Source organism: Leopardus geoffroyi, chromosome D2 (assembly GCF_018350155.1).
Source record: "Leopardus geoffroyi isolate Oge1 chromosome D2, O.geoffroyi_Oge1_pat1.0, whole genome shotgun sequence".
NCBI lineage: Eukaryota > Metazoa > Chordata > Mammalia > Carnivora > Felidae > Leopardus > Leopardus geoffroyi.
In genome coordinates, this window is record NC_059334.1 from 31603121 (window position 1) to 31626629 (window position 23509).

The window sequence follows — 23509 nt, forward strand, 5'->3', positions numbered from 1 at the left end:
ATTATAACGACAGCTTCGTAAGATATCATCCCATGGAGGGAACATACAACTTTCTCGCCTCTCTAGCGGAGAAGTAAAGCCCAGCAGAAACTCAGAGCAGCGGGGTGGGCACAGGGAAGTAAGAGCGATCACAGCTTTCCTTGAGCCTCTGCTTTTGTCACCCATCAGTGCTGAGTTCCCCACCTGGGGTGTCTGTCCTCAGGGTCACGCAGGCATTATTTTTAGGAACGACTTCCAGTATCTTAAAACTCCACCCATTATTCACAATAACCAAAATAAGGAGGCAACCCAAAATGTCCACCCAGTGGAGGAACAGATAAACAAAATGTGGAATATACATACAATATGATATTCTTCGTCCTTAAATAAAAGATAATTCTGGGGGCGCCTGGGGGCTCAGCCAGTTGAACATCTGACTCTTGATTTCTGCTCAGGTCGTGATCCCAGGGTCGTGGGATCGAGCCCATGCTCAGCACGGAGTCTGCTTGGGATTCATTCTCTCTCTCTCTCTCTCATAAAAGGGGAGGGGAGGAGAAGGAAAGGGAAGGGAAGGGAAGAGAAGGGAAGGGAAGGGAATTCCGACATATGCTACAACAAAGATAAACCCTGAGGACATTATGCTCAGTGAAGTAAGTCAGACACAAAAGTACAAATACTGTTTGATTCCCCTTGCATGAGGTACCCGGAGTAGTCAGATTCATTGATTGACACGGATGGTGGAATGGTGGTTACCAGAAGCTGGGAGGAAATGGGGAGTTGTCATTCAATGGGTACGGAGTTACAGTTTGGGATGTTAAGAAAGATCTGGAAATCCACAGTGGTGACAGTTACACGCCAGTGTGAACGCACTTACGGCCACTGAACTGTACCCTTACAAAAGTGAACAATGGTAAGTTTTATGTTGTGTATATTCTACCACAGACACAAAAAGCAAACGTTCCACACATACCCACAAGGCCTCACCCCCTCATGAAAGCACAAAGGCATGCTTGTTGCCATTCAGATCCAATCTCTGAATGGGCTGGCATCGCCTCTGACTGGTTTTTAGAGAGGAAAATAACAGCAAAATATATGAATTATGCCTACTGCGGTTTCTCTGGCAGGCCCAGCTTTCCAAGCATGGTGTCTTTGGGGGGAACTAAAACAAAGGGGCCTTGGTGGAAAGGTTGGCTGGGGTGAGCGCTCTGATCTCCCCCAGCTATAAAGGCTGTGATTCTGCGGTTGGGGAGGCCATGCGAACGGAGAAACACCCCAGAGGAGAGACCAGACAGTGTCTCTGGACAGATCCCACCCAGCCACAGGGAGAAGCATTTGGGTTTGAGATGGCCCTTTCTCTGGGCAACTTGTAGAGCCTGGAGACAGAGTTCTTCACGAGAAGCAGCTGGGAACTCGCTGGTCTATGTGACAACACCAAGCACCAGACATGGGGCCCATACATGCGCTAGTTAACGAGGGACTAGTTAGGGAGTCCTCTCCTCTCCTCAGCCCTGCATTCATCACTACCTGGACCTGGGTGGGGCCATGATGGATCTTGGCAACCTGCTCAGCATGTGGGTTATGGATATTGTGCACAGAGCAGTTCGGTCTGGATATTGCAAGAGTAGACACAAGAGACTCCCATTTCCCAGACTGGCAGCCTGAAGGGAGTCTGGCTCCACGAGCGTCCTGGTTCACCGTCAGGCAGAAAACCTCCATAGAAACTTCGGTTCTCCTCCCCATTTCTCCCCACCCACGTTCCCTGAGAGGCAGAATGCAGCAGGGGCAGAAACCACCAGAAGACAAATTCCAATCCCCATCCTGCCGCTCCGTGGCCTGTGACCTCGGCCCCCTGCAGCCTCAGTTACTTTGTGAAACGGCAGCAACAACATCTGCCATGGGTCAAATGAGACAGTGTCTGGGGACAAGCCTGGAGAATGTACTGGACAACTGCTTTGGAGCTTTCTGCTGCTGTGACGTCCAGCGCTTAGGGCGGAGTAAACGGGGTTAAGTCATTGTCCATTACTGAAGCCATCAAGCCTCCGAGCTGCCTCCTCTGGCCTGACCCCCGGAAACATTCGCTTACTATGCACTAAAATTCTAGCAACATGGTGTTTTCTATAGAGATGAGGGGGGAAATGCCCAGTTCGCTTCAGATTATGGGGGGCCATGCAGAGATCACCGAGGCGATCCCATTTCCTCCCATCTCCTGGACGAGAAACCTCGTTACTTCGAGGCGATGCAGGTGTACTGGTGAGAGCTGCAGAGAAGACAAGGGGGCCTCCTGGTCCCCACCCCTTTTCAGAGGACAAGTTATCTGTGCCAGGGGGGTTAGTGTGTGTCCTCCAGGAGGCCCCAAAGGCCACCCCAGCTTTGATTGACCTATCTTCCTTCAGAGCCCCGAGGAAACAGAGAAGCTGGGCGCTGCGAAGGCTTTGCGCTCGCAGCTCCGGTGGGCTGATGTCTTTCCAAAAGCTGCAAGTAGGTCCGGTGCTCTCCCTTCCTCTGGTCCACGAATAAATAAACCAAGGCCTCCCTGTGGCCTTGCAGCTGCCTGTCGCCTTGTAAGTTCTTGCCTGGGTGATGGTGGAGAGCCCTCCTGTTTTCTCTGGGTGAGGACCCGAAGGGCAAGACCCAGAGTGTCTGCAACTGACACTCCTTCTGCAGTTGCCCAGACGCGATGTCCCCTTGAAGCACAGTGGGAAGAGAAGGGCCAGGAACACCTCTTGGAACAAACAAGACAAACCTACACAGAGTTGGCAGGAAGGGCACAGCAGGTTCTCCTGGAAAGGGTGAGGTCGAGTGGCTTCCATCATACATAAGGGACTCCAGGACATGGACACAAAGCATCGAATGGACAGAGCAACTTCGCTTTCCCATCCTTCCCAGCTGCGTAAGTAGGATGTACCCATTTCACTGCGCCCCGCCTTCGGGGGCCCTTCTGGAGGCAGCTGGAGATGCCCACACAGGCGCTGGAGTGGGAGCTCCTGTGGGAGTTCCAGCTGAGAGCCCCGGCTAGGCACACCTCCTCTCTGGTCCTCAGTTTCGCATCTGGAGAAGCGGAGACCAGAAAACCTAGTCCCACAGTCTCGCGAGAATTCGGGGAGCCGGGTGTGTGCGGAGCCGCCACAAGGAAGGGTGCGGTGGAACGTTAGCTCCCGCCCCGCCAGGGGGAAGGCAGTAGAGGAGGTACCGCTAGCTGCCACCGCCTTGTATGTGAGAGCGAGGCGCGAGGCACCGTCTCCCGACTCCACACCCGATTGCGGTCCCGTCCTGGCCTCCCATGTCCCGTCGGGGCCCCCAGGTTCAAGGGCCCGCCCTCCCCATGCCACTCAGATATCCCACGCTGGTATGGTGAGGGGCAGGTGGGGGCAGCCGGGACGCTCCCCGGCTTGGGCCAAGCCGTGGTGGGCCACCCGGCCACCGCGCAGCGGGAGGCGGCCGGGCCGGAGCGTCCCGCTGCCCCGGCCGGACTCGGAGGGCAGGCCCGAGTCGCTGGGCTGCACCTCCACGGAGACCGGCGCGCGCAGGAGCCCGCCGGGCCGCTCCGAGTAGGCCTCCCTGGGGCTCGCCCACTGCGGCGGGCAGAGGCGGGCGCGGAAGGCGGCCTGGAAGCCGCGGCGGAAGTTCTCGTTGAAGTAGCCGTAGATGATGGGGTTGGCGCTGCTGTTGAAGAAGGCCAGCCAGTGGGCGAAGGGGAAGGCGTAGACGGTGACCAGGTGCAGCTGCGGCTCGCTCAGCTGGCCGTAGTCGATGAGCAGCAGCAGGGCCCAGAGCGGCAGCCAGGACAGCGTGAAGACCAGCGCCACCATGACCAGCATGTGCACCACCCTGGCCCTGCGCCGGGCCCCCGGGCGGCCCTCGGGCGCCGCCGCCTCCCCGCCGGCCCGCGCGGGCCCCGAGGCCTTGCAGAGCTTGCGGGCGATGCGCGCGTACATGAGCACGATGAGCGCCAGGGGCGCCAGGTAGATGTGCGAGAAGAGCACGGTGGTGTAGACCCTGCGCATGCCCTTCTCGGGCCAGGCCTCCCAGCACGAGTAGAGCGGGTAGGAGCGGTTGCGGGCGTCCACCATGAAGTGGTGCTCCTCGCGCGTGACGGTCAGCGTGATGGCCGAGGGGCACATGATGAGCAGGGCCAGGGCCCAGATGACCGCGATGGTGACCAGCGCCTTGCGCAGGGTCAGCTTCTCGCGGAAAGGGTGCACGATGCAGCGGAACCTGCGGGGAGGGGGGAAAGAGAGGCGGGCTCGGGACGGGTCCCAGGGGTCCCTGTGCCAGGGGCGAGGGCTGCCCTGGTCGGGGCTGGGGCGTGTGGGCACGCCGTGCATCCTCACACCGCACCGTGGGCAGCTTCCAAGAGCAGCTTCCGCAGATCTAGGTTCGTTTGCAAGCAAGCTGGTTTCTCACCTGAGAGGGAGTCAGCTCCCCGCTGAGTAGTCAAGGAACAAAGGCAAGGAGGACGGGAGGGGGGACGGAACTGCCTGCAGTGGGAAACAATCCTGTCTGTGCACTTGGGGAGGGGGCGGAGGGTTAAACTGATTAGCTGGCAGCTAGCAAAGTGATCAGCCTGCACATTCTGTCCTTGAGTAGGCTGATTAGGTAGGTGCATCAAAGAACACTTTTAGCTGTTTACGGGTTCTCCAGAAAACCTTGGGCGTTCAGGTGTGGAGTCTACGTGACAGGCTGTCCCCATGTCATCTTGGCCAGTGTCCTTGCCTGCCTCCCGTGCTCTGGGCAAAAGTGCCCAGATGAATCCTTAGTGCAAGGGCTCACTGAGGTGGAGGAGGGGAGAAGAACCTGTTGCATGCATTTGGGTTTTATTGCTTGCAAAGCTTCCTTGGCCCCTGGCTCCCTTCTGTTAGCGGGCCCATGCTTATCAGAGACTCTGATGGAATCTGAGGCTGAAAGAGACCAGAAGTAGCTTCTGGTAGTGTGGAGATGGGGAAGTGGTAAGGCCTGGGCTGCCAGGGAACAGCAAGGGGGGCGTGGAGGGGGAGTGAAGGAGCAGGAACACACTGAGCCCCCCGCCCTCGGAAACTGGCTTTCCTGGCTCATTCTCATGAGTGGCAGGAGTCACGGCTTAGGAAACGAGGCCTGCCCTCAAGCTCTCATAGGACCCAGGAATCCCTATTAAACCTCGGCAGGAGCTGCCTCCAGGCCTTCCAGAAGGAGGTGGTATTCTCTGCAGGTCCCCCCAGTATAGAGGGCAGACAGCCCCACAACCCTTCCCTTTATGGCTCACGATTCAGCCCCAGGCTTCTGGTCAGCCCAACCGTGGAGACAGAAGCTCTTCCTAGTGCCGGGCCTCTGTCAGCCGGGGAGAACCCAGCCAGGAACCCTCTCACCTTTCCACAGCAATGGCCACCAGCGTGAACACGGAAGCCGACACGGACATGCCCTGCACCAAGCCGCTCATCTTGCACGTGGCGTTGTCAAAGGGCCACCCTGCAATGACAGAGCCCATGACAGAGCGAGTGCCTCATCCACAAAAAGCCGGACACCTTGGGCCATTTAGACCAGTCTTCACGGTGGCTCGGATCTTTCCTCCATGTCCTGGTGGTGGTGGTCATCCTCTCATCTGCTTACACACTTCCAGAAATGAGGAACGGACCAGTCCGAACAGTCCACACTACCATGGCCAGTTCTCACCATTAGAGAGGCAATCTTTTTTTCTTTTCTTTTCTTTTCTTTTTTCTTTTTTTGCTTTCTTTTTTTTTTTTTTTTTTGAGCATGCGAGAGAATTCTAAGCAGGCTCCACACTGAATGGGTCATTCCAACAATTTTTAAAATTGAGGCACGTGAAAAGGACTGGAAGACACCACCTTACCCAGCTAGTGACTTTGCCTTATCACTGTTCTTGCTGCTTGTGTGTGCCTGTATGTGTGTGCACCTGTACCTGTGTGTGCGTGCGTGCATGCGCGCGGGTCTAGGTGTGCCGGGAAGGAGAAGGGTGAGCAGTTTATAATTCAGCAGCTGTGAAAGAACTTGAGATCCAGCAGTGAGTGAAGGGCCCACCAGGCTGAGCCAGTGCAGCTGAGGGGAAATTGTTTGCCCTGGCTCTACTACTCGGGTCCTGAAACCTACAGAAACACAGGCTGTGATTCCCCAAGTCGGGTCAGTCACTGGTAAGCCCCTGGATGGGGCTTTTCAGGCTCTGGATCTGGGCTCAGGAGCCCCGAGCTCAGGGCCTACGAGCTCAGAGCTCTAGATGTCTCCATGGCCCTGGAAACTAGTCCTTCCCCATGTAGAGTCTCAGGGTGTGTGGAGCCTAATTCTGAAACAAGACAGGCAAATCACGTGGGAGAGAGCAGACAACAGTGTGATCCCTCTGACATTTGGAAGATGGACAGGTAGGAATTGCGAGGTTCGGTGGTCTAGTTCTGCCTGAATCCCTTCTACCAAGTCACTGCTAAATGGCCAGCCCATCTCTACTTGGACACTTCCATTGACAGGCAGTTCACTACCTGTCAGACAGGTTGGAGAACAACTCAAATAAGTGGGGATTATTAGGTTCTTATTCAGAGGGAACCTGCCCCCCTACAACTTCTTCCTACTGGTTCTAGTCCTGCCCAGGGGAGCTACAGTAACACCGGTTAGGAATATGGGCGTGAGGCCCTGGGACTTGACACTCAGCTGGGTAACAACACACATGTCCCTTAATCACTCTGGGCATCAGGTTCCCCGTCCCCCAAATCAGGATTTTGTGGGACGCTCATTGGATTGCTCATTGGATTGCTCTAAGGATTCATGCATAACTCATTGGATTGCTCTAAGGATTCATGAAGGTAATGCAGGAAGAGTAGGTCATACAATGCCTGGAACAAAGAGAATAATTAATTCATTGTATCTGTTATTTCTAACCGAATCCTTCAGCCACAAGACTGTCTTAAGTTTGAGGCAATGACATCTTGGCCAAGAGACCGAGCCAACCACGCTTTCGGGGGCGGAGGGGACCCTCACTGCCTCTGCTGCCTCCACTCACCAGTGATGAGGTTGTCCACGAGAGTGGTGGGCATACAGAAGATGCCCACCAGCAGGTCGCTGACAGCCAGGTTGAGGATGAACATGTTGGTGACGGTGCGCATGTGCCGGTTCGTGAGCACGATGAAGCAGACCAGGGCGTTGCCCACCATGCACAGGAGGAAGATGAGCACATAGGCCACAATGAACATGGCTGCCACCGGTGAGGAGTGCTGGTAGTAGGAGGAGAAGGTGAGGTTTGCAGCCAGGGTGGCCTTGGCATTACTCCCATTCTGACTTGGGGGCCAGCTGCTGTTGGGAGGCTGGGCGGGCTCCCCTAGAAGCAAAGGAGCATACAGGTCAGGAGCCTTGGCAAAGAAGGGCTGACTGACTCCTTGCCATTGGCTGACCATGCCCTACCGCGCCCGATCCTGTGTTCAACTCCAGTTGCAACCGGATTCACTTTCCACCCACAGCACCCAAACCCTCATCTCATGCCCCCACCTTGTCTCGTCCACAGCTCACTTCCCGATGTTGGCTCTCCTCCATTCCCATCCAACTCCCCCGCCTCTGCCCCATCTGGGCTCCATCCTTCTTAGCCCCGCTGTCTGCCCCAGAGGCTGACCTCTAAGGACTACATCGGCCAGATTCCCTTGCCCTCTGGTGTCCGACCAGGTTCAGCCAATGGGAAGCGCTGAAGGAGATTGAAGGACTGGAGAAGACAGAAGGCAGGTTACTCATCTCCCAACCCCCTCCATGCCTGGCCCAGTTCTGCCTGTGGGGCTGTCTTTACGGATACAGCTCCTACCAGGTGACCCTGTTCCATGGCTCTAGCTCTTTGAGGGCCACAGTGACACTATTTTCTCTCCTTGCACTGACAGCTCCCTGGGATCGCCAGTCCTGGGTGCTCGTCCATCCCTGCTGGTTCTCTTACCTCCCCTCCCACCCCCCATAAACTCCCCCTATTAACCTCTTCAGATAAACACTTTCTGAGTCAACCGCCTGTTTTCTCCTGGGACCCTGACTATTATACCCTCGGAATCTTTGTTGTCCCTCTGCATCGCCTCTACCGAACTTTAGCTGGGAAAGGCAAGAAGGCAGTAGACAAAGGGACAGTGAAAGAGGACTCTGAACCAGGGTAAGAGCAAAGGCACACATTAAATTTACCAGAAGACCACCCAAAGCCAAGGCTACCCTGCCTCCTTCACTCTGTCCCATCGTGGTATCAGCTGCTTCACTGGCACAGCGTCTAACAAAGCACTTGCATATGTATTATTTTATCGAACCCTCCCAATCACCCCACGAGGTAAACATGTTAGGTATTAGCCCCATTTGAAATGGGAGAACTGAGATCAGAGGGGTTCTGTGACATTCTCAAGGTGGCTCAGGCGTATGCAGCAGAGGTGGTCCTTCTCTGTGTGTCTCTGAGTCAGTTTCAGGCTTTGGCGTGTGCTTTCCCAGCCACCTTTGGGAAGGAACAGTTCGGTGTCCAACCACAGCTCCTCTGGGAAGCTATTAGATGTGGTGACTCATGATGTTGTCTCATAAACTCTCCTCCTGCCTTCCTCTGGGACTGAATGTGGTCTGTTCCAGGGGACGAAGAGTCTTTGGGGAGTGTTCTGTCACATCCAGAGCTCAGCCACTAGCCTGGAGACCCAACGGAGGCTTGGGATCTGGAGGCTAGAGACGCTTAAGGGCCAGTGAGCTGGCGTGACCAGGGCTGGAGGGACCAGCAGGTGTATCAGGGGCACTCAGGGTGGGGGTGGGGGTGGAGACTCTGCAAACCTCAGGTGCACGATGACAGGAGGAGGTGATACCCCCTGCTGAGGCATTCCAGGGCGTCTAGTTGCACCCAAACATCTTTATTTTAATATGGAAGATGTCAGACATGCACAAGAGAGAACATTATAGTGAGTGCACACAAGAGCGTATAGCTCAGGGAACCATTACAAGGGAGTAGAGTATAAGGAACTGCCATGTGTACATCCTCCACCTCCGACAATGGGCAACTCAAGGCTAATCTTGTTTCACCCATAGCCCCACCTCTCTTTGGAATATCACATCACTTCCTTACATCCCCCAACATTTCCAGTTTGTATTGCTAAAAAGTAGGACTAAAAAAAAAAAAAACAACAACCCACATAACCACAGTGTCATTATGATACCTAACAAAATTGACCGTTATGTCTAATATTATCAATTACCCAGCATCCAGTACTCAAATTCCCTGATTGTTACATACTTTTTTTTAACATTGTTTGCTGCAATCTGTACACCCAACACGGGGCTCGAACTCACGACCCGGATATCAAGAGTTGCATGCTCTTCTGACGGAGCCCTCTAGGCACCCCTGTTATGTGCTTTTTAAAATCGTTGGTTCGGGGCGCCTGGGTGGCGCAGTCGGTTAAGCGTCCGACTTCAGCCAGGTCACGATCTCGCGGTCCGTGAGTTCGAGCCCCGCGTCGGGCTCTGGGCTGATGGCTCAGAGCCTGGAGCCTGTTTCCGATTCTGTGTCTCCCTCTCTCTCTGCCCCTCCCCCGTTCATGCTCTGTCTCACTCTGTCCCAAAAATAAATAAACGTTGAAAAAAAAAAATTTTTAAAAATAAAAAAAAATAAAAAAAATAAAATCGTTGGTTTGCTCGAGTGAAGGTCCAAACAAGATTTCTGTTACCTGTTATTATGCGGCAAACTACCCCAAAATTTAGTGGTGTGGCGCTGGAGCTTGGCAATCTGGGTGGCCCTTCTGCAAGTTCTCTGGGGATCACCCATACAGCTGTGGTCACCTGATGGCTTGACCGGAGCTGGGAGGCCCAAGATGGCCTCCCTCATGTGGCTGGTGGTTAGTGCCGGCTCTTGGCTGGGGTGTCTTCATTCTCCTCCACGTGCTCTGTCATCCTCCAGGAGGCTAGATGGGGCTTCTTTACAGCTTGGTGGCCATAGGCTTCCGAGCCAGCAAGAGGAGAAGCTACAGACTTCTTAAGACCTAGGCTCCAGAATTTTCACGTCATTATTTCTGCCACCATCAGTTGGCCAACGCATGTCACAGAGTCAGCCCAGATTCAAGCTGCAGGAGAAATGGTTTCTACCACTGAGTAGGAGGGACGGTAATGTGATGTTGCAAATGTGATTCATTAAGGTCCATCACTGTAAACTCGACCGCCACCTCCACGTTGCATTTGGTTCACGTGGCGGTGAATCTCTTTTAGTTTCTAGGTTCTCCCTCTGCCTCTCTCCCCCTACACTTTGTCACATAATTGAGTGAGCCGTTTGTAGAATTTCTCGCAGACTGGATTTTGCTGAGTGCTCCCTTGTGATGTCATTTTTACATGTTTTACTCTATCTGCTGTATTTCCTGTAATTGACAATTAGATCTGAGGGCTCAATCAGATTGTGTCTCGTGGGCTTTTTTGGGAAGGCAGCTATGCTTACCACTAAACCACCAACGCACACTTGTGGTCTCTTTGTTAATGCCAAGCTTGACCAGCGGACTCCAATGCATCATCCCGATGCCTCCACTGTCGGGTCCCATCCGCTTTTCAGCAATATTTTCGGCAGGAGCCACTAAGGATTATCGCAGAACCCTCAGTGTCTTTCAGATACGATCCAAACTCTTTACTTGGCCTCCCAAACGCTCTGCTGTCTGATTTCCTGTTGCCATCTCTGACCTCGCTTCCCTGCCACATCCCCCTTTGCCCACTATGCTTTGTCGCTCCTGCCTCCCCCCCCCCCTTCTTTAGCCCTTGGCTTAAAGGCCGTCTTCTCCGAGAAGCCCGACCCGATCACTCTGTTTCAGGCAGGTGCGCCCCCCCCATTTATCTTCTCTTGTAGCATCTTATTTATTTTCCTCCATCTGTCAATATTTGACTTGTTTTCACGTTTATTGGGTTTTTCCCCCCACCCTTGGAAGTCAGTTAGTAGCCATAGCCCCAGCCTCTCTGCAGTGCCTGTCCATAGTAAATGGTTCAATAAATGCCTGTTGAATGAATAAATATTTGTATGAGGGGAAAAGGAAAGAAAGGTGGATTCTGACACCAGGTGATAGGGTCCTGCTATAAGCTGGCATTGCTGGTGTCAGAAGGCCTTCACAGGCTCCTCTGGAAGGAACCCCCATCCCAGTGTCTGTTGGGAGCCTCTCCAGGCAGCTCACCCCTCCGGAGCACCAGGTCAGCTCTGAACCAGTCCCCATGACTCGAAGAAATCCGTGGATGTGCATGGGTAGACTCCAGGCTGTCTGTCCTCTGCCCTTCCCTCGGCCTCAGAAAACTGCTAAGTGAGCTCATATTCTGCAGTCTGTCCCTGGGAGGCGCCCGGGAGCGACCCTGCCCATCTCTAGACCCTTGGCGGAGCCGGGCGTCCGTCTCTACCATCCGTGCAGCTTCCGGCATTGCAAGATGATCCTTTCTCGAAGAGGAAGGATTCCTGACAACTCCCCTGGGTTGAGGAGCAGCCAGGCCTCCCACCCCAGCTGAGCCAGGCCAGCAGCCAGAGACCTCATTAGCACCCTGGACTATTCCTTTCTGGGATCTGCCCAGTGCCCTTGTGGATACATTAAAGCCTGTGAAAATCTCTTCCGCTGAGCCCAATTAAAGCATTCCCCTACTGGGGGAGCTTCCTGGAGGTCTCAGGATATAATAAGGGTTGCCTCCAAGGCATTCTGATAATCGCAGAGAGCAAGCCCAGGGCCAGAGAGAAGATGGGGGTAAGCTGGTGCTCCCTGTGCGGTCCCGGCCAGCAGCGTCAGCATTAGCTTGGAACTCGTTAGAAATGCAAATTCTCAGGCCTCACCTCTGATCTAGGGAGCCAGAAACCCTGGGGACTGAGAAGCCCAGCTGTTTTAACACATTCCCCCAGGCGATTCCGATGCAGTCTAGTCTGAGAACCACAGATTTAAAGGACTTGGACCAAAGACCCTGGAGATAGTGGACACACACAGACTGGAAAGTCCCAGCCCTCCTCCCCGCCTTCTTCCCGGTGACTTCAGGCAATAGGCTGGATATTTGTGTCTCCTCAAAATTCACAAGCTGAAGCCTAATCCCCAATGTGATGAGATTTGGAGATGGAGCCTTGGGGGTGTGATTAGATCACGCTGGGCAGCTGTCACGAATGGAATTAGTGACTTGTAAAGAGACGCCAGGGAGCTCCGTCCTCCCTTCCAGCATGTGAGGACACAGCGGAAAGACAACTGTCCAGGAACCAAGAAGCGGGCCCTCACCAGACACCGAATCTGCGCCTTGACCTTAGACTTCCTTGCCTCCAGAACGGAGAGATGGCTTTCTGGGGTTTCTCAGCGTCCCGCCCTGTGGTATTTTGTTACAGCAGCCCCGAAGGACGGGAACACCTCCTCACCCCTGTGGGGACTCAGCATTACCATCTTGAAAATCGAGACACACAACGCCAGGCTATGACCTCGTGTAGGTCACGTCACCACCCTGGGAACCAGAGTTCTCTCTGGTGAAATGGAGGTAAGCTCACGCGTCCCGAAAGGAGGTGTGGTGAGTCAATAAGATGACGAGTAAAAGGACCTGGGCGCACTGCTGTGCACACGGCTCACCCCACGCCTTAGCTCCGTAATCGGTAGTGTTGACAATGGGAAGTTACACAGTGGATGTGAGGACGAGATCCTCATAATCTTCTTGGTCTGGGCCACCCCGCAAAGCCTGAGAGATGTGTGAGGGAGCAAACACCACCACAACGAATGCCTTGAGCACAGAACCAGGCTGGGTATTTGTTTCCCTGAGTCCACAGCAGTCCCCTCTAGGAACGCCATCGTTGTCGCCACCTGCCGATCCGTCCTGGCACCGCGTGGGAGCTTCGTCCCTCACTGGAGACCTGGGGCTCACCATCCAACAGCCCTTCCTGAGACCCTCCTGAGTGAACATGACCTGGGCCGGGAGGCTCTGGGGACCTGCTGAAGAATACGACACAAAACGGCACAGATGGCTGCTGAACACATGAGACGGAGAGTTGAAATTCGTTTGTGATCAAAGCAGTGCGGTTTTAAAGAACACCCTTTTCATCAGGCAGGATGGTGGGGAAGACAAGTGCTCGGTGATGGCCAGAGAGTGGCTGAGGGTCGGTGGGGGGAGGGGGAGGGCACACAGCAGCTCAACCTTCACAGTGGGGCACATCCATCCGGCCCCCTGCAGAGGACTTGCTCCAGGATCCGGCCCGTTCCAGCTCTAGGGACTTATCCTGGGGAACAAGATCTAATGGTGTGGGGGGAAATAGTGACCACGGGTGTGTAGCTACAAAATAATATCTATGACAAATCTGCATTCCGTGTAAAAAGGTGTGCATGTGTGTGTGTGTGCGAATGACAAAAAAAAAAAAATATAGCGTTTGTCCACAGGGATGTTTCAAGTGCTTTTTATTTTCCTTTTCACTAACTTGCAGTTTGACCTTTGCAATCAGGAAGAAGCTCTGATTTTTAAATGTGATTTTAAACTGATTACACCTGTGGTTCTAACCTCTGACTCAAATCAAAATCACCTGGCTTTTAACACTACCGCACTGCCTCCGAATGAATCAGAATCTCTGGGAATGGGGTCCAAGCCCAGGCGTTTTTCTTAAAAAGCTCCCCTGGTGATTTTTCACGTGTTACGAATTTGCGAACCATTGACGTTCATCACGGTCCGCGCTTTCAAGGCGCTTACGGTCAGTGCGTCACCCTGTGGGACTCACCAAACTCTCTGAGACCCTGGTGCATTTGAATTCATTTTACAGATGCTTTCCTAGTGCTCTGTCCTGACATACCAAGAAATGATCCCCGTCCCGATAGAACTCACCGTCTTTGAAAGCTCCGGAAGTACCCTCGATCATCCACACACTTTCAGGGGAGTGGTGGGCGTGTGGGGCTGTGGCTCACCTTGCACCCCTTACCCCTTCTCGTCTTGGGGAGTAAGCCCTCTCTGCGTGAAACCTTAGAGGGACTGTCAGTCGGGTGTCTGCACTCGCCCCTGGCCAACGGATGGCCAATCAGACCTTTTCTGCTTTGGAGTGGACTCTGGATCCTGATAACACAGCTTCTCCTTCTGTTGGATGAACTAGCCCCACTCTTCCAATGCGTTCCCATTGTCGATTAAGTTAGCCAGAGACCGTTCCTGTTGCTTGTAGCTCAACGTCTTGACTAATACGAGGACATCAAAGTTGATCATCTTTGAGCCTCCTTGGAATCTGTGGAGTCCAGGTTCAAAACCCCAGGAACAGTTGGAAGGGGTAGGGACAGAGCCCCAAGGTTCCTGCTCCCCAGATTAGATATCAGCCCTCCCTATGCTTCCTCTACCAGGCCATGGCATCTTCCATGAAGTCTTTGCCGGTGCAGACGGGAGAGGACACCGAACTGGGAGTCCGAAAACATGGCCTTGGGAATTGGCCCAGGGGTGGTCACTCCAAAACTTGCCTGGAAGAGGGGCTCGTGGGGGTGTGTGTGGGAATTTGATTTGAAGGCGAAGCTTGGGACCTTCTCTTAAAGCTGCTTTTGCCCAGTTTTTACAAGGAGGTATGTTTAGTTTGGGGATGTTTGAGGACCGCTGATGATGGGGGAGCTTAATCCTGTACATCACCCCTTGGTATGCCTCTGTGAACTGGGGGGACCCACTTCACTTCCCTGTGTTCTCCGTGGCTTTCAAAGGTAGATGGCCTGGGCTTCTTGGACTCCCGACCTCAGGGAGTTGTTCCCAGGTTCAGTAAGATATCAGAGTAAATGCTAAAGGGTTTCATAGACCTAAGGGCTGCGTCTTGACTATATCAGCTATCTGGCAGGCAGCTGCAGGGGACCAAGGGGTTATAGCGAGGTCCCAGTTGATTTGGGTTTGTTCCCAAGGAGACCAGCCTGGGCAAGCCCTGTGTTGGGGCCGCACAGGGGAGTGAAGGGTGGGTGTGTCGGGCGATCACTGCTGAGGAAGGAGGCTTCCTGAGACCTGTGACCTCATTTCTGTCCCTCCTGGCAGCTGAGCTAAAGCCCACCACATCCCAGGCACCCACTGCAGCAACACAGATCTTGCAAGTCTGGCCCTTCTTTTTAAAAAAACCATTTTTTTTTTTTTAACATTTATTCATTTTTGAGAGTGAGAGAGACAGAGCCTGAGCAGGGGAGGGGCCGAGAGAGAGGGAGACACAGAACCGGAAGCAGGCTCCAGGCTCCGAGCTGTCAGCACAGAGCCTGACGCGGGGCTCGAACTCACAGACCGCGAGATCATGACCTGAGCCAAAGTTGGACGCTCAACTGACTGAGCCACCCAGGCGCCCCAAGTCTGGCGCCTTCTTGGTGAGTAAGAGCAGGTAGGCCTCCCAAGAATCCTTTGGGTTGGCCAAGGCCAAGGCTGAGGGCTGAAGGGTTTCTGCAGCAGCTGAAGGAGCCAAACCAGCCTCTTTTTGCACTTTCCCTTCTACTCTGGAATCCTCTCATCTCTCCTCACTTCCTCCTGGAGCCCTCCAGATTTCTCTGTTTTACTCATTCAAAAGCTAGATTCCGGAAAGAAGGTTCTGATGCAAATCGTTTACCTCTCGGTGAAAATTGATGACACTGAGCTGCTCTTTACTCACATATTAAGCCTATACTCCCAGCTCATTTAAAGGAATTTCAGACCTTAGAATATAAGGGTAGAAGGAATTTACAGGGAGAGCAGAAAGGGAAGGCACTTTCCTCTCTCTCTCGCTCTGGGTAAGGCTAAGCATATGGCCAGGAGCGTCCTTTCCGGGTTCTCTTGATTTCTTCCCCAGGGTCTACCTGTAGCACTGGTCACATTCAGTTTCCTCTTCAGCTATGTGCAGAAATGTTTTTTCTTCCACGAAGCTGGAAATGCCTTAGGGGCAGAAACAATGCCTGTTCCATCTCAGAAAGATCCCCACTATCAGGCACAGGGCACAGAACATGCAGACAATTAATAAATGGTGGCAATTAATATAGGTCCTGAAGGCTATCAATTTTCCTCTAAGCACTGCTTTAGCTATATTCCATTGGCTCTGATATACACCGTTTCCATTACTGTCGAACTACTTTTGATACAGCATCGAGCTCTCTCTGACAAGGGAAGAACTGTTCATCGCACAGATAGGAAATTAAAGCTCAGAAGCAGAGACATGCTCTTGGAGCAAAGGAGGCAGTTTTGTTTGGCTCGAGGATCCAGAGTCCATCAAGGAAGCCAGGTGACCCAGGCTGAGCCTGAGCCCCTGATCTGGTTCTGCCACCTGCAATCATTTTCTCCTCTTCTCTTGGTATCATCCGGCCACCTGTTAAGATCTCCAGTGTCCCTTTGCAGCAACTGGGGATCTTTGATCCAAGGGGTCCCTGCCTTCCCCAGGCTACACCTGCAAAGCCGACACGATGCATGCGTCATCTGAAACCTTTCCTGAAGAAACAGGCACACAAGTGGCCGGACCCAGACCCGGTCTACCCTGAGCTCAATCGAGAAGTAATGAAAGTGAACGCTTAACTCCCTTGGTTTCCATTCGTCCCCCACCAGTACTTCCCAACCAGGCATCACCACCTGAAGCTTCAGCATCCCTGTCCCAAGATCCTTATGTGCTCTCTCTAGCACGATCTTCTTTCAGGAATAATCCTGATGAATTGGTTCACACAGATGAGGAAATGACTCATAACAGCTTCAAGTGCAGTGTCTCTTTTCGGTGTTTGCATTTCAAAGGGAGTCAAACCTTAAATCAGAAAAAAAAAAAAAAAAAGCTCCAATGGTGCAATTTTAGTTACTAAAGAGAGAGTGGCAAAAGGTTTTTGAGGAGAGACTGAATTTAATTATTTTGCATTTGGATCCTAAGTCGATCTGGTAGAAATTAGCGGTGTTTGTGAGTTCCACTCTCTGTGCTACAGTTTCCTCATTTCTAAAGCCAGGGTTGAGCAGCTGCTCACCCAGGCCTCTCCTGGCTCTAATAACCTGGGGTCTTTGCAGTGGAATGGCCACACAATGATTGGAGCAGAAGTACTCACTGGTAGGAGCAGGACAGACTGCCGTCAGATAGACCCTGGCTCCCCGGAGAAACAGACAGGCATCTGCCTGGCCTCTGCCTCCCAGCAGCAGCTGAGACCCCTCCCATTCCCCACTCCTCACAAGCCAGGAAGGTGCCAAGGGTCATCAGCACGAAGCTGGATAGCCGGTCTCCATGGAGGCCGCAGCCCCAGGTGTCCCCAGAATCTGGGCCGTTTGTGCAGAAGCCAGCAGACCTGCTTTAGCTCAAGCCAGGGCAAGCGGCACCTCCTGAGCGCAAATTTATCGTCTGTTAAATGGAGGTGACACGGTCTCCCTGCCCACTTCCCCGGCGGGATGAGCAGCTCCAAGGCGGTGAAGTGTTTTGCAAAAAACGCACATGGCACGATGCCTCTGGCAGCGTTTCCAGGGGGCCTGGAAAAGCAGAAGCCACCCGGACAAGACGTTTCTGTGTCCTGCACTGGAGACAGATGGCTGGCTGACTCCTCTCCTCTCTCCAATGACCTTCTTCCGCTGCCTGGGCCGCTTCTCCACAGTACTCCCACCTCCAGCCACTGGGCGCGTACCTCCTCCCAGCCCCGGGGGCCTCCCTCGGCCACACAGCTCCCGGGCCAGGCGGCAGCTGTGGAGGCTGCCACGGGTGCCAAGGAAGCCACTAGACGGGGGCTGGGCTGGAAGTGGGGGTGGGGAATAGGTCTGATTTGCTGTGGTCCGCTGACTTAGAGCACGGAACACCACGGCCAAGGCCAGTGGGAAGTCTGATGGGGGTTACTGCCCGGCTGGGCCCCAGCAAGTCTGCAGGAGGCTCAGCAGACGGCGGCGTCCATCTGTAGGCCCTGGGAGAAGGTTTTTGGCCCTCAGAGACCCCTCCAGGCCATATTTTTGGTCCAGCCACCCAAGAATTCCCCCTTCAGGCTCCCATCAGCACTCCCTCGTCCAAGCTGGATAATGAGATGTGGTGAGGAGCTAGCTTCTAGGCCAGCTCTGAGTGCTAGAAAGTTCTTCCTGATGGTTGAGTTGAATCGTCTTAATGTAACTTGCCTCCACCTGTCCGAGTTCCGATCCCTGGGGCCACATGGAACGAGAGTGAGCCCCTGTCCCCAGGATCACCCCCCTCTCCCTACCTTTGTCCCACCAGAACAACCAGGGGCTCTTCAGGGAAAGGGGTTCTAGGCCCATCTTACTGACGGTCCGCTTTATTCTGTCCAGTAATTGTCCTCAGGAGTACAAGCCAGGGCTCCCTCATTGTAAATGGACACAGTTGACTTTTTGGACTGAAATTTAGGACTTTGCATTTCACTTACATTTACATTTCATTTTCTTGGTTTCGATCTGCATGTTGAGATACCGTTAAATCTTCAGTCTGTTGCCATGTGGGTTTTGTGGTCCTTATCCAAAGATTTGATAAGGATGCCTTTCAATTTCCCTCTAAATTGCTTAATGTCAGGTCCAAGTGGGAGCCCGAGGGACCCTTACGTTGCACTGAAGCCTTTAATGAAAGCCCTGTCATCAGTCCTCCAGCCCCTTCCCACATCTTTCCATCAGTTTCCAGGGCTCTCATGAAAGATCTTTGCTGTGTCCTGCCGAAATACTGCAATTCATCTTTGTTCCAGTCTGAAGGAAGAAATTTGGGGGGCACCTGGGTGGGTGAGTCAGTTGAGCAACTGATCAAGCCCTCCCAGCACCCCCCCCCCAGTCCAATTTGCTTTTAAAGAACACTAATATTGGGCTACTCACGAGTACTACATTATTTTCCTTCTTCTTGAAAAAAAAACCACATTTTTTTTAGAAAACAATGATGCGCTTCTTATAAACCAGTCCTGAGCACTAACTACCAAAGAAGAGCGTGAACATCACTGAAATCGCACACACAGAGATAACCCCGCGGCCAATGTGTCCGTGACGCCTCTTGCTGTGGACCCCTTCAGCCTGAAGGTCCAGCTGTGGTGGACCGTTCCTGGCACCTCCCGCACCTCACCAAGCCTGCACCCGAGGGTGTCTCTGCTCTGCTTCCTTTGAAGCCAAGAACAGGAACCTTCTAGGAGTGCAGGAGGAGAACCAGTGGAAAGGAGCAAACAGCACCAGCTTCCCATCTCACGTGGGGGAAATCTTGGCTGCTCTCTGCACGTTCCCCAGAGGGTCCCAAGAGGGACAGAGCCCTCAGGTGCCCGCAGCTAAACCCAGCTCGTTCATGCACCCATTTCTTGTCTTTTCTCCCTCTCCCACCCTGCTCTCTCTTTTTTTTTTTTTTAATTTTTTTTAACATTGATTTATTTTTGAGAAACAGAGGCAAAGCGTGAGCGGGTGAGGGGCAGAGAGAGAAAGAGACACAGAATCTGAAGCAGGCTCCAGGCTCTGAGCAAGCATTCAGCACAGAGCCTGATGCGGGGCTCAAACCCACGAACTGTGAGATCATGACCTGAGCCGAAGTCAGACGCTCAACCGACTGAGGCACCCAGGCGCCCCCCCGCCACTCTGCTCTCTTGACGTCCGCTTTCAAGCATCAGAGAAACTCCCCGTACCTGAGCCCTTGTCTTAGGGTACACTTTCAGAAGCGGGGGAATCCAAACGAAGATGTTAGTGACCATCTCTTTGCAGACAGTCTACATACATCGCCAATAACAAGCCTACGTAATTTTGCGTAAAGGGGATCGTACTCTACGTGGGTTCTAAAACCTACTTTTATGAAATTACTCACAGTGGGCAGGGAACGTACTTTCATGCCTGTAAATATCATCCTCAATGCAGTTCTTAATGTCTACATGCTATGCCACGGCAGATGTGTTTCATCATTTAATTTACTTAATTATGGGCCTCTAGATGGTCTCCAGTTTTGCACTGCGATGAAAATGCTCGTGCATATATCTTGGCAAGTGTTCAGGACGGCATCGTTTGACAAAATTCTGAGATCTTCAGAATTGCTTCATTGTTTCCTAAGTTTTCTCTACGTGTTTGATCATCTATTTCGGCATTTTCATAGAGGCCAGTATTAATCTTAGCAGGTTAGAGATGTCTTTTCTTTTTTTAAAAATCTCCCTTTACTTCCTTTTTTGAAAATCAGGACAGGTGCCCGTCTTCAGTTTTCTCGCATTTTTTTCATCCTTTGTAATTTCTTTTTTTTTTTAATTTTTTTTTCAACGTTTATTTATTTTTGGAACAGAGAGAGACAGAGCATGAACGGGGGAGGGGCAGAGAGAGAGGGAGACACAGAATCGGAAACAGGCTCCAGGCTCGGAGCCATCAGCCCAGAGCCCGACGCGGGGCTCGAACTCACGGACCGCGAGATCGTGACCTGGCTGAAGTCGGACGCTTAACCGACTGCGCCACCCAGGCGCCCCCTTTGTAATTTCTTTTAAGGCAATGATTACATCTGCCTCCACGTCCCTGGGATGTCACTTGTCTGGGCTTCGATGCCTTCTTCCCATCACCTGTCTTGGGCTTCAATTTCCTCCTTCTGCTATTTATTCTATCGTTTGGAGTAAAATTGCCTGTGCCCTGCTCCGCCTGCCCTCCCTTTTACTACCTATCTCGAGCCCTGAGCCGAATTCCTTATTATCCTTACTCAGCCTTCGAAAGCTCTTTGCTCTGCCTTTGTTAATTTCCCCGGGGCTTCTCTTTACTCGAGCTTTGCTGTTTTGCTAACACTGTGCTTGCGGATCCCGCCAACCTTCCAGATTCATCTTGGGTTATGCATTCCTCACCGCATCTTTGTGTGTGTGCGCTTTTCAAACCCTGCAAGTGCAGCGGCGCAAGACATTCTGTGAAACTCTCTTTTCTTTCTTGCCTGCAGTCCAATCATTTCCTTGGAATTTCAAGGTTTTATGATCTCTTGAAGTAGCCTCTCTTACCGGTATGAATTTGTTCAACGCGTCTTGCCTTATTTCACCCTTACACCCACCCTGTGAAGCCGGCTAAATGTAAGTTTTTCCCTTCAACAGATGGGTAAAGGGGTGCCTGGGTGGCTCAGTCGGTTAAGTGGCCGACTGCGGCTCAGGTCATGATCTCACGGTCCGTGAGTTCGAGCCCCGCGTCGGGCTCTGTGCTGACAGCTCAGAGCCTGGAGCCTGTTTCAGATTCTGTGTCTCCCTCTCTCTGACCCTCCCCTGTTCATGCTCTGTCTCTCCCTGTCTCAAAAATAAATAAAATGTTAAAAAAAAAAAAAAACCCAGATGGGTAACCAGTGACCCAGAGAGGTTTAGACACCACCCCAAAGACACCCAGCAAACCAGCGGACCAGTCCTCAGTCCTCTAGGCTCTTAGTCTAAATATGGTTTCCCTTGCCCACCGTGGCTGAGATGGGGCTCTGGACCCCCCACTTGGTAAGGTTGGAGCAAGCAGTCTTCTACCAGGGACTTATCCTTCAGAGTCCTGCGGGTCAGGTCCATAAATCCACCTTTCTTCTAGAAAGAAAAATTCTCTCTGCATGGAAGAAGTCTCGTCTAGAATTCCATCGCCACCCCCCTCCCCCCCACTAGTCCCACTCCTTCTAGCCAGCAAAGTCGGTGGGTGACAATTCCACTGAGGTCAATAGCTGAGCTCACCTGGTTTCAAATGATCCCCTGCCCACGCAGGAGGCAGGGTGCATGCACACACGGACAGAGAGGCACCAGATCTCTCTCCCGCCCTGTCTCTCTGTCTCTGTCTCTGGCACACACATACACGCACACACAGTACGGAGCACTCTAGGTCTTTCTCTCTCCCTCTCTCAGTGTCTTTCTGCTGCTGTCACACACACATTGTCACAGTGCCTGGCTCTGGACAGCTGTCAGTGATCAGATACCCCAGCCCCTTTGCCCTCCCTTGGCTCGCTGCTCCTGAGTCAGAACCTGAGCCCACCCTCAGCCCCAGCTCCGGGATCACTCACCCTCCATGCTGCCCACTCCTGCTGGCTCTGGGGAAGGGCACAGCGGGCCCCTCCGACCTGGCGGGGCAGGGGGGAAGTCTCCGGGCGCTGGGTTGGTCGGCCTGCCCGCGCCCCTACCTCTGAGCTCAGCGGATCGAGTCCGGGGCCGGGAGGAAGCGGGCAGGGGGCGTGCGCCCACAGGGCCCGGTCCTTCGCGGGGTCTCGCTCCCCCTCAGGGCCCAGAGTGAGCCCGGCAGGGGTCGGGCTCCCGCGCAGCGCTGCTGCCTGCCCCGCTCTGCAGCCGGCAGCCCGCTGCCCCTCGCCTCCCGAGGCTGGAGCGAGGGAGGGGGCCAGCGCGCGGCGCCGTCGCCATGGCAACCCGCACGCCTGTGCCCGCCGCAGCGCCCCCTGCCCGCTGTGCGCCGGGCCAGCCTCGTCGACGAGGCCGTCTCCGCAGGGACCCAGCGCCCCTCCAAAGTAGGAGACACTCCCCACCGCCTACTGCAGCTCTGCCAGCGACGTCCACTAACTCTGTACCTCTCTCCGGTGCCACACATCCCGGCCCCCGGCCCCGCACCTCCTCTTTATCCCACCCCAGCCTGACCCCTAGTCACCCACCCTAGTGTCCAGGACCTTGGGGCCCCGCTGAGAAGGGGATGAGAGGCAGCTGTGAGTACACAGGAGCGCCAAAGGAGGGAGGTGGGGGCTCGCCATCAGCTCTGAGCTCTGCGAGGAGAGTGGGGACAATGTGTCTCCTAGATGGCCACTGACTTTGGAATCAGGGAGCCCAGGCGTTCACCGCTTTCCCCCCGGGACAAGTTTCTAAGACCGCACCCTAGTCTCCGTTTCTGCGTTTGTGAAATGGTTTCTAAGAGAGTACATGAGATGTCAAAGTTTCTGCCCAGCACCTAGTAGGTGTCCAACAAATGGTCCCTTGAGCAGGACGGGAGTGCCCTCCCGTTATTCGAGCCCTCATCAAGCCCCCAGTAGTCACCGCCATAGACTTTTGTCACATGAACGAAGATCCTGGTTTCCAGGCAGATGAGAGTGAATGGCCCATTCCTTCCTGTATTGGGGGTGGGGTGGGGTGGGGTGGGGTCTATATCCGGGGTTTTGAGGAAAGGGTTGGAATCCAGCTCCTTCCTAGCCTCCCTCCAGCTCCTCCTCTGCCCTGAGTGGCTGTCCGAGTCTCAGGGCTGGAAGGCCTTAGAGGCCACTGGGTCTAACCCCGCCCTGGGGCAGGTGTCTGGATCCTCAAATCACCCTCTCTTTGCCCGGGATAGATGGCCCTTAGAGAAAAGGGGGATGGAGAGCACTCTCGCGAGGCTGCCCTGCCGCAGGCTTAACATCTGATTTTCTTTGGGCTTTTTTCTTCCTGTGGCTTGCCTCAGGCTTATCTGTTAAATGGGACAAATAATAGTACTTATCTCCTAAAGCCGTGTTGAAGATGAATGGAGTTACTCTATGTGACGCACTGGAAATAGTGCTTGGCACATATTAAGTGCTCCATAAATCTTACTCATATCATTACCGTCTTGAGTCCACCTTCCAAGGGACGTGCTCACCGTTCTTAAGAGTCCCTCTGACTGTGACAGGTCCTATCAAGCCGCCTTGATCAACGTGGAGGTCAGGGCACTGCTGTAACATCTGCATAGCCTGGCATTGCCATTCACTGTAGGTGTGACTTCGGGGAAAGTCATATAACCTCTCTGTGCCTCAGTTTCCCCTATTCTACAAAATAGGGATAATAACAGTACCCACCATACAGTCAAGCACTTACAACTGTGC

At 53.5% G+C, this 23509-nt stretch overlaps 1 protein-coding gene across 1 annotated transcript; it reads right to left on the reverse strand.

Annotated features, from left to right (window-relative positions):
• Window positions 1–2031: 2031 nt before the first annotated feature.
• NPFFR1 (neuropeptide FF receptor 1) lies at window positions 2032–22025 on the reverse strand. Its single transcript, XM_045439493.1, has 4 exons — window positions 21743–22025; window positions 6959–7273; window positions 5322–5421; window positions 2032–4194 (listed from the first exon to the last, which is right to left on the reverse strand). Exons 1-4 carry the CDS (start codon window positions 21747–21749, stop codon window positions 3309–3311), a joined length of 1308 nt encoding a protein of 435 aa, XP_045295449.1. The 5' UTR covers window positions 21750–22025; the 3' UTR covers window positions 2032–3308.
• Window positions 22026–23509: the final 1484 nt, after the last annotated feature.

Coding starts and splice junctions, on each gene's coding strand:
- NPFFR1 (XM_045439493.1), bottom strand. Junction 5,422..6,958: donor CGTGGACAACCTCATCACTG/GTGAGTGGAGGC, acceptor CTGTCATTGCAG/GGTGGCCCTTTGACAACGCC. Junction 4,195..5,321: donor GTGGCCATTGCTGTGGAAAG/GTGAGAGGGTTC, acceptor CCCTCCCCGCAG/GTTCCGCTGCATCGTGCACC.